The sequence below is a fragment of the Seriola lalandi genome, unplaced genomic scaffold, assembly GCF_002814215.2.
Source record: "Seriola lalandi dorsalis isolate HSWRI2012SDOR001 ecotype SW California unplaced genomic scaffold, Sedor1 jcf7180002054505, whole genome shotgun sequence".
Lineage (NCBI taxonomy): Eukaryota > Metazoa > Chordata > Actinopteri > Carangiformes > Carangidae > Seriola > Seriola lalandi.
In genome coordinates, this window is record NW_019525058.1 from 1,491,158 (window position 1) to 1,502,234 (window position 11,077).

Here is an 11,077-nt window from a genome sequence, read left to right on the forward strand (position 1 = left end):
GAGGCAGGGTAATCAATACAATGAAGGCTGTGGTCAGGAGGGAGGGAGGGAGGGAGGGAGGGAGGGAGGATATCTCACCAGGAATTTCCGTTTCTGCTTCCAGTGGTTGCCCTGGGCATTGGTGGCCATATGGGCCTCAGTCACCATACGGATGAGGTCCCACTCCTCCTGGGTGGGCTCCAGTCGGTCCCACACCGTCCTCTGCAGTTCCTCCCTCCGACGGCGCTCCCGGTTCTCCTCGATTAGCTTCCGCTTGGCCAGCCTCTTGCTGTCGTCCAGCACCACTGGGGTGGAAGGAGGGGAGACAATGAGGGTGGACAGGAATGAGGAGGAGGAGGAGGAGGAGGAGGAGGAGGAGGAGGAGGAGGGAAACGCATGACATGACAAACTGGTGATATATTTGAAAATACTGAAAATACAGAGCACTGCTGCTGAAGTTTTCAGTCCTACAAAATAAAAAGGCAGAAATGAACTTTTCAAACAGAAGAAAATCACAGACGACTGTTTAGTCGTGAAGCACGACACCGTCAGATCACTGTTAGTTCGGGGGAGTTACAATCAGCGAGCGATACAACACGTGCAACATGTTGTTGCTCGGGGACTTTGAAGTCGATTCGACGACGACGAGAAGTTTTAGATTCAGGTCAAACACATTCGTCACCTCAAGAGAGTCTCCACCCGGAGTACGTCTACATTTGGAGAAGCAAACACTCCTGAAATGGAGCAGCGCTGCGCAATTAATCGAGATATAATCGAAATCGCGATACGCCCAAGTGCAACGTCCAAATCGCAGGATTGTTGTGCACCGTCAGCTCCATCAGTGTCGTCCTGCTACAGAGACGCCACCGGCCTACAGATCACATTCCCCATCGTTCATTCTGCATATCGTACGGCTCTTAACTTTAGTGTGAGATGCATAAAGAACAAACATGACGAAGAAGCAGATAGAAACACACTAATACTTCACTGAGGGGATCTTCCCCCCATACAAAAAAACAAAATCAAACTTACAGTCGGTCGCCATTCCCACCGCAATGCACTTCTTGAAGCGACATTCCTGACACTGGTTCCTGGTCACTTTGTCGATGACACACTTCCCCTCGTACTTGCAGGCGTAGGTCGGGTTTAGATTCTTCTGGATCGTCCGCCTGAAGAAACCCTGGAGAGCAGACGGTCAAATTGTTCAGAGCTGTTTTAAAACGATGATGACGATGACGATGACGGTGATGATGATTGATGATGATATTCATTCGCTCGTGTTACCTTGCAACCCTCACAGGTGATGCAGCGATAGTGATAGCCGGTGGCTTTGTCCCCACACACAACGCAGAGCTCATCCTTGTCTAGGTAACTCGGTATGTACCCTGCAGAGGAGAACACAGCGTTAATATTACACTTCTTCATTTATATATATGTATATGTATAAATATATAGCTTTGGTTTCATTCATTGGGACGTCTCACACTCACACTCCTCAAATTTTTAACCATATTTTTCATTAATGTTGATTTAATTATTATTAACTGGTAAATTAAGATTTCATTTTAATTATAAATAACATTTATTGTTGTAATTTTAGATAAACTGACTGTGCGTCCAATAGCAGCGACCTCTCACAGATCACGCCGTTGCCTCGCTGCGTTAACACCTGCCCTGTTTTCTGAGATTCAGCTTAATGAGATCATCGCTTTGACCTCAGAGACCAGAGGTTAAGAAACCGATCAATACTTTTTTGGGAGAGGGGGTTTGTGAAGAAAGCAATAATTCATCCTGCATCAGCCTTCTGTTGCCTCAACATCAATCAATAAGGAGCCCCCACACCCGCCTCACAAACTCTGACCTTAAGGCTTGGATTTACGCTTATCAGACTTAATTTGAAAAACCCAGACATCATTGATTCATTGATTAAGGAGGACTCATCACTAATTACCAAAACTATTTTTTTTAAATCACAAAGAAATACGGAAGACACGATCATCCAGGGAGAGGAAACAATTTCAAACGCTTTTAAAGCCAAACTGAAAAACCCTCTTTCACCATGACGATGGAAACAACCACGATCCGGACGATCTACCTTTCCTGTGCGCCCCCTGCATCCACTGCAGGTGTGAGAAGTCGGGTTTGATCTCGGGGAAATACTCGGGCTGATGGTGGCAGTGACTGAGCGGGATCTCCATGCTGCAGAACTCGCTCTTATAAACAGGAGGGCCCCCGCCGGCGTACGAGCACGAGTAGTGCTGGCCGGGCAGCCACGCCTGCTCCACGCAGGGCGGGTGGTGGTGCAGCGGCTGGGGCTCACAGTGGCCGTACCCGGGCCCCTCACCCGGGTACATGCAGTGCTCCCCGCCGCCGCCCTGCATGGCGTAGCCTCCCACTCCGACGTGAGGCATCTCATACATGTCTGGTATGCAGTAGTTCATCATGGAGAGACGCAGAAGAGAACCCGGAAAAGTTCTGGGTAAACTCTCAAAAAAATAAAAATAAAAAATGAAATAAAATAAAATAAAATAAAATAACCGGTCCTAAAAAAACCTGAACGGACAGTCGGAGGTTTCCAGGTTAGAAAAATAAACTTCACACAGGTCGAGCCGACACAGACCATCCAACATTTTACCCACAGACCACGGACGACAACCTCTCAACTACCCCACCCGCCTCTGGCCGGCTGCATCGAGAGGCAGAGATTTATGACGATGCAGAGCTCTAATCTTATACTCCCCAAATCCTTGATGTGCCACAGACAGCGGTGATGTCACAGATTAAGACCTCGCGTGTTTGCACCTACGGTAAACACCATCGAAGAACATCCACCGAGCGGAAAAAAATAATTCTCAGGGAGGAAAAGAGAAATAAAATAAAATAAAAAAAAACTTCCAAAAAAGAGTGAAGAGTTGAAAAATCACTTTAAAGGGGTTTTTCTCCGATTTCTGGAAATTAGTATTTCTCTTGACCCAGATGCCTCTCCAACCCTTTAACCTCTGTGCATTAACTCCTGTGCTTATCCTGTGGGTATTTTAAACAGAATCCGTGAACAAGCCCACTTAGCTCACTGCCATACAATTATTCCTATTAGCGAATATATCCTATTTAGCAAACCCTATGGCACTAAGGAGATTTTACAAGGATGTCTGAGGTAACACACTTTTACCAGTAAGACGGTAATATGTATTTAACCTCTACTGTGAGACTGATGTACAGAGAAAGACAGAGCTTTAACAGAATTTAAATATATATGAATAAACGGCAAGAAAAATCACCAAAATAAAAGATAACTTCACTTAAATTACTGGATAAATCAAATTAAGAAAATAAAGTGTAACTTTAATGATAAAAATAAATTTAAGAAAAATAACAAAACACACATTTCCCCCATTAATTATATTCTGTATTATTTATACTAAATTCTTTCAAAATAAAAGTTTTTTTTTTTTAACATAGTTTGGTGATGACACTCTTCAGCCTGAAACAACAACGGCCGTTATTCGCAAAATCAATATTGGTTCCACAAAATGTTAAAGACAAGCCACACGACACATTGCGTGATCTGTTTCAGATAATACACCGGACGTACTCAGCCATATTGATTAGGCCTCCTGTTCTATAAAGATGGGATAAGCCTTATGGCGAGGATGTGTATCTGTTGGGATTCATAATGCCTTCTTCAATAATGAAACAGCGTCACACTTCACCGGTGAAGTGGTTCTTAGAGATGATGTTTAACGTGAACACAAACACACACAAACACACAAACGGACATGAAACTTTTAGGAATCAAAGTAAATAAATAGACAAATAAATAAGGAACTCCTGATTGTTCGGTAGTTAATTAACTAGTAATTGATGATACCGAAGAAACCAATTAGTGTTGGACGAACAGCAAACTAATTTTTCTAGTTTGTTAAATGTGACAGATTTTCATGAATCCATGTGATTACTTTCACTTTTCATTCAAACAACTACTTTCTCTGATATTTTGAATATATATTGTTCTGTAAAGTTTAAAGCCAAATCAAAAATAAATGCAATATTAATAGAATTTTGCATAACTGTTTATAATATGTTGTAATATGGAAATTAGCTCTATCTAGCATAACACATTTGCAAAAAGACAAATTCAAAGCTGGACCATCATGGTTGTGAATTACTAGTTAAACTGGATTGAAACTATATAAAAAAAGTAAAAAAAAGACATCGACAGTTAAGAATTAAGAAAGTGTTTCTCAATCTTTTCCATTTTAGTTCCTAACATTCTCACGAGCGCAGTAATTAACCGGGGCTCATTAAGTTGTCATGTGAATCTGAGTGAGGCATAATTTACTTTTCTATTTCGAGGCACATGGAGAGAGACAGAGAGAGAGAGAGAGAGAGAGAGAGAGAGAGAGAGAGCGAGCTCCAAAGTGATTACAGAAGAGGGAGGAAATAATGTTTAACTGCACTTGAAACATAATTAATTTTGCCCTTTTCACTATCACTAGTACAAATTCATCTCTGTGATCCTCGTCCGCTCATCAAGGAACACGAGGAAGTCTGAATGAGACGAGCAACAGACCAGTCTTAATGGAAAATAATAATGAAAAAAGAAAAAAGATTTGTTTCCAGAATATTAACTTATCATTAACTTGTTTTTATTTTTTTAATGTCTGTGTCGTTATCGTCTGTAAAAAGCTTCCGTTCTCATTTCCAGACAGTTTGGTCTCTTATCAGCTGCCTCTGATCTTCTTACCAAGCGCCCAGACCGGCTAAACACTAGAACTGGTTAATGGATCATAGAGGTGGGTCACAAACATGGGAGACATGCGAATGCGTGAACACATGGCGAAGTCTGAGTGAAGATGCGTGCACTTTAAAATCCCTGCTGCCTGCACTGATCTGAAATCTCTGCATCACAGCCGGTCTGCACGCTTCTGCACACTGGCTGCACACGATCAATACTCGCAGTGCGCCGGATTATCAGGAAAAATACAGATAATTAAAGGTTCCTGCGCACTTTTTGAAAAGTTTTCAAAAAAGTTGAAGGTCTTGATTGTTTTTCACAGTTTTTGTTTTTGTTTAATAAGATTTATAAATGCAGCTCTGCTATATCACTGTGTGTTTGGAAATGATTGAAAAATAAAAGTTTTAGCCTTTAGCAACTCACATTTTAATTAATGTAAAACAAAGTGACGTACTTTGTTTTCCCTTAAAACCCGAAAAAGTGTTCGACTTGATTTGAATGTCACGAAATCTTTCCGCATGTTTCAAATGTCATTAATTACAGTGTCATTTACTTTTAATTTCCTCGTGATTTACAGAAGATTTGAATCAGAGTGATTTTTTGACTTTTGAAATATATTTTATATTTAATTTCTAATCCTCATCCTCAGAAGCTTTGTGGTATTTTACGCTTTCAACCTGTGTCTGTGTTTCACTTTGCTTTTATCTGATGTATTTTGATTTGAATTCTTTCAATAGATTTTTATTCATTTGATGGTGAAGAACTTTGTGACACGTGTCTGCGAGAAGTGCAACACGTATAAACTTTGCTTGCTGACATTGATGAACATTAGTTAATGAAATGTTATGAATACTCTCTGTGACTCCTCCACCGGTTTGAAAAATATAAACAACGGTGGAGAAGTAAAATGACTGTATTGACTTTACTGAGGACATTGTCCTCTGCTTTGTCCCTACATCAGGATTCCCTCCTACTGTAAACAGTTGATGATAATCCTGTAATACAGGTGGCAATCCGGAGACACAGATCCTGATGAAAGGATTACGTCTCCGGATATAATATGACACTTAGAGCGACTTAAACATGTCAACCGACCTGAAGTGTTGGGTGACATTTGTGACTGTGGAGCATCTGTTTATTTTTTCCAAATCTCATTAGTCGCGGAGAATGAGATGATGTGCGAATCAGCGACGCGTTCATGTTCGGAGACGCAAACATATAAAACAGACTGAGGATGAAACCTGACAGTTGTGTTCAATGACTCACTGCGGTGTAGTCATAGTCTCTGGTTCTCTGTAAGTCTTACATCGGCAATAAAATAAAAATAAAAAAACAATAAAATGTAGCTGTAAACTCTGTGCAACACGTCGCTTCCATGCTTTGTGTTGGAACTAGGTCAAACTGCATCGTCCCAATCAAACACAGAAATAAAGTAAAAACAATTAAGGCACTTTGATTTTACAAAACAATATATTTAAAAAGTCAAACAGAGTATGAAGCCTTTCACATGTGGTCAGAAGCCACAGTCAAATTAGAAAATGCCGCATATTTAAATTGTTAATTAGTTGAACTAATTTGTTGTAAAGTTAATTTTACAAGAGTCAAACCAACTATGTAGAAACTGCAACACGTTATCACCTGACCTTCTGAAGTATTGTTAATATAACTGTTCAGCTATAATGTCAGCAGACTCGGTGTGAGGCGTGTTCAGATGTGTAATTACCACTTTACAGCGTAACGTGAACAGTGAGCAGTTCCTATCTAAATGCACGATATGTCATTCTGCTGACCGACATCGAAACGTTGCGAAGCGGCGTGGGATCGTGGGAGTTGTTGTCTTCCCCACCGCCGCTCTCTTCCCCTCTCCAGAGCAACTGGATCAGGTGATTACAACAGGTGGAAACACCGAATAAGACAGTTTCACGTTCCAGAGAAGTTTGTGAGGGGAGTCGCTGCTAACGCTCGATCACCTCCTTCCTCTGGTAACGATTCAAATCCTTCAGCCACTTCATTTATACTGTACAGTTGAAAACAAATATATTGTAAAAAGTTCATATTTTTGTTTATTTATTCATTTTTATGATTTATATCATCATATTTATATTTATTTATATATAACATAAGTTTAGTCGTTTTTTGTTTAAATATAGAAAAGTGACATATTATACCTTTAAGTACAAGTACATGTATTTACAAGTACATACTGTGAAGTTTTCACAAAAAGATACTGGTACTACTTATTTACTTATGACAGTTCTTACAGTTCTTATTACAATCTGAGTTCTAATATATGAAAGTGAGATTTATGATATTCGCAATGTGTGTATATATATATATATATATATATGTGTGTGTGTGTATATATACACACACATAAATATACATAAATATATATATATAAACATATACACATATATATAAATGAACCAGTTGCAATTTGAAATCACATGTGCTCCCTCCATCTCGATTTTTAAATCTCAGCTAAAGACATATTTTTATTGACTGGTCTTTTTAGCTTGTTGACCTTTTAGTCTGTTGTCATGGTGATAATTGTATATTTGCTGCTTGTTCTTGTTTTTGTGAGTGTGTTTTACATGTTCTGTATACAGTATATTTACCATGCTTATCCTGTGTTTCTATACATTTGTTTTACTTGCTTTTATTTACTCTGTTCAGCTCAAGTTTTCAAATGTGCTCTCAAAATAAAGTTGACTTGACTTTTATATCAGATTCACTGGGTCCTTAGTAAAAATATTAAAACATGATTTGAATTGAACTGGCACTTTATCAAGAATGAATTATTTAAACTGTTTTTCTTTTAAACTCGCTGCAATAATGATAATAATGTTGCTTGAAAATGCACACGTGGAACCTGGAATCATTCTTTCCACTTTCACAGTCAAACTGGATCTTTATTTATCCGTTTGTATTTATTTCTAAATGTAATTGTGCAAAACGTGAGAATCAATGAATGGCCAGTGTTTAGTCTGCATTAAAATTCTTATCATGGGATTAGTGACTGAGTGTGAGTGTGTGGCCGGTAGATGTGATCAACATGCAACAGCTGGTAAGAGGCAGGCCGAATGAGGCAAATCTGCTTTCAAAGAAGGCTTGATACCAGTTTAACTTTTTGGCGAGGTGATGTCCTTGCCACGCGCTAATCTTGTTTGGAGTTTTCTTAAAGAAACTGCCTGAACCGTTAAGCGTCGATCAGACAGAGTCTAACCCCGAAACAATCTGTCGTCTGAGTGGACGCAGTCAACACCTACGCTTTTTCCATTTCAGCCGTTTCATCGTGAATCTGTCGAGTGTCACTAATTATTTTTATTTCTCATTATTGATTTTGGGTAAAGAAGTTTAGATTTTTTAGGTTAGCTTTTGTTGTACAGCTATAAAAATGAATGGTTTTCTAAAGAAGCACGTTTATATCTATTATTATAGATTCATTCATACCAAATGTACAACCTCCTCTTCATACGTCATTACATGTGCATTTATTCATTATATTATATTTTATATTCATACTTTTTTATAAAATTATATTAAATATTACATTAAAATATAATATTGTGATTTAATTGTTTTTTATTAAAAACATTTTTTTTAACATTTTAATTTATTCAGATATTCATGAAGCACAAATTAAAATGTTTTAAATTACATAATACGATTAAAAGCTCTCTACAAAAGCTAGTTAAATAAAGCAAGTACTTTGTATTTACTTTAATATAAAAGTTTATACAAAAACTCTTTCAGAGGCAGCTTTAAATCACATTTACATAAAAACATTTGGTTTGTTTCGAAACAGCATAATCTAAAACAACTTTAACACTATATCTAAACATTTCTCTACTTACCCAGACTCTCTTTTTTAAATCTTTTCTGTTAACCTTTCTCTAATGAAAACATGTTGGAACGATCAGTCCAGAAGAATATTTCCCTGTGTGAAATAACGCTGAGTAAATATCTGTGTGAACACGCTCCAGCAGCTGCGTCCTGACGAACGGCCGAGGCCTTTTTCTATCTTAAATAACTACGAGTTCTTCACAACAATCCGCTCCCACCGACAGGAACTGGACGGCAGCTCAGCGCAGTGGCCCTGCAGCAGGCTTATGCACAGATATATTCCCTCCCTGATTGATTAATTTAGGCCTTTGGGGGTTCATGGCCGGTCATGAACAATTTTTGGATGTGGGGAATCTCTTTTACCCCGGGCCATCGATTGACGTGACGCCCTGAGCCAGATGTCCCCGGATACTCTGCGTTACCTGAAGGAGGGCACATTAGTGGGTGAACCTTTCCCCTTAAAGTTCAGGTTAAGCTCTGGGGAACAGCAGAAGGCTCCCATTGGTAAAGTTTAAAGTTTGAGAGGATTACCCTGCACTTCAGAATGAAGGTGTCTATTTTAGATACTGTTCTTTTTTCTTTTTTTCCAAGTCATTCATCTTAAATAGTCAGAGCTTCTCCTACAGAGCGAAGGAAGGATGGCTTCCCCTTCGTTCTGTTAGAGCTGCGACACAGTCACTGAAAGGAAAACAAAAAACTGTCTCACTCATGGTTAGAAATCCTTGTATTTACTGGACAAGTGCAGGAGATTTCTGCTCAGTAATGTGAAAGTATGAGGGAGGTCACAGAGCGTTCACAAGCACTTTTAAAACCTGCCCGGATCCACCAGGGGGCGACGCAGCCGCTCAAGGTTCAAGTGCAGCTCAAAGGCTGAAAGCCCCTCCCCTCTGCGTCACTGACATCATGTGACCACATTAAAAATATATCATTAAATCCTTACAACTGGGCTTTAAAACGGAGTCAGTTTATAGCATGAAGTATACAGAATGAAACTCTGCTGAGGCCTCATAGATCCTAACATATACAGTATATCCAAGATATCATATATATATATATATATATATATATATATATATACTGTGATCTGTTCCTCAAATTGACAAACAAGCTAAATTCATATGTGAAACTAATGTCTTGCAGAAAATGATCAAATTAAAATCTAATATAGGCCTAATACATATATAATAATGTGTTTTTTGACGTTGGTCCTGGGAGTTCTGCTCTTCCCCATGAGATATTGAGTTTGAGTGAAAGAATATATCCAACAAATGTGCCCTGATTCTTGCTCAGCTCACGTATTAAACGTTTTTTGTTTTTTTTACAGCTATAGACTCTGGCCATCGTCACTGTCGTGAACAATTCATCAGAGCTGCTGCTGCTCCCTTCACTGACCTCATTAAGGCGTGTGGGAATGAGCTACTGCAGAGAGCGAGATACAAGGAGCGAATCATCATCACGCGGCGATCTCCAGAGACCAAACATCACCGCAGCGAGATCTCACCGGAGACGCACACGACTCAACCTCAATTAAACCTACACGCCACAACAACACGGGCCGACGTCACCACACACAGGAGAAAACTGAGGAAACTGTACATTGAGCACAGAGAGAGAGAGAGAGAGAGAGAGAGAGAGAAAGAGAGAGAGAAGGAGGAAACAAAATAAAATGACAAACATTATGCTGCTCAGTGTGAATGTGAACACGTGTCTGGTTCGGCTGAGCGGCTGAGACACAGGCGGTGATGATGATGTCACACGGGGACAAACGCCAGCTTCTCCCCGGACAGTGGAGAGAGGCAAGAGGACTGGATTTACACAGAACAGACCGTTCCCATGACGATACAACGGGCTTCAACACCCTTTACTTCTGCAGCAGTGGAGTGTGACAACGGACCGTCTTCTGCATAATGAACCTGTGAACCCGTTAGTCTTGATGAAACTCGGCCTGTTGATGTTTCAGGCTCCGGTGTTTCTGAGAATGCGAATGACGCTCGCTGTGTTACTGAGTGAGCGTTAAGATAAAGAGCAGGAGAGGAGATAAACAATTTGGGCTGAAGAGACAAAAAGATGAAGGACGACACCTCCAGGTCATGAACAGAAAACGCAGGGAGGTAAAATGTAGAGAAACACTGACGCCATCGATCGGCGACGCCGCTGGAGAAACGTGCAATTTCAATCAAAGACACACTGAAGTCAGTCAAACCTAAATCTAAATCAAGACACTTCCCTCAAACTCCCTTTAAAAACTTTAAAAAATCATGCTTTTATGTCGACAGTCATCAGGCAAGGACCAGAAATTAGTCCGGCCCCTCCCCAGCAGCTTGGGGGGGCGTCTCTGTGAAAAGGTCATTCGAAGCTGTAACAGCACCGACGAAAGTGTCCTCGAACGCACCAGCGATCGGTGGAGAGAGTATAAAACAGCTGCCGGGCGTCACGGAAACTTCAGTCAGTGAAAAACTCTGTGTGTTGCTTTCATTTAAGAATGTGTCTGTTAGCAGCAGCTTTTTGAAACGGGCC

The 11,077-nt window shown here is 40.0% G+C and overlaps 1 protein-coding gene across 6 annotated transcripts in view; it reads right to left on the reverse strand.

The window, feature by feature from the left end:
• The window catches only part of thrb (thyroid hormone receptor beta), a 99,571-nt gene that overhangs the window by 8,009 nt on the left and 80,485 nt on the right, over positions 1 to 11,077 (reverse strand). For 4 of the 6 annotated variants that reach the window (XM_087175834.1, XM_087175833.1, XM_023413196.2 and 1 more), the window contains 3 exons: positions 1,264 to 1,364; positions 1,012 to 1,159; positions 79 to 284 (listed from right to left, as the gene is read on the reverse strand). In XM_087175834.1, coding sequence (XP_087031960.1) covers positions 79 to 284; positions 1,012 to 1,159; positions 1,264 to 1,364 — 455 coding nt within the window. Of the gene's footprint in view, positions 1 to 78; positions 285 to 1,011; positions 1,160 to 1,263; positions 1,365 to 2,074; positions 3,218 to 11,077 lie in introns of those variants that run through there. The other 2 variants (XM_023413194.2, XM_023413195.2) reach the window with 2 other exon arrangements.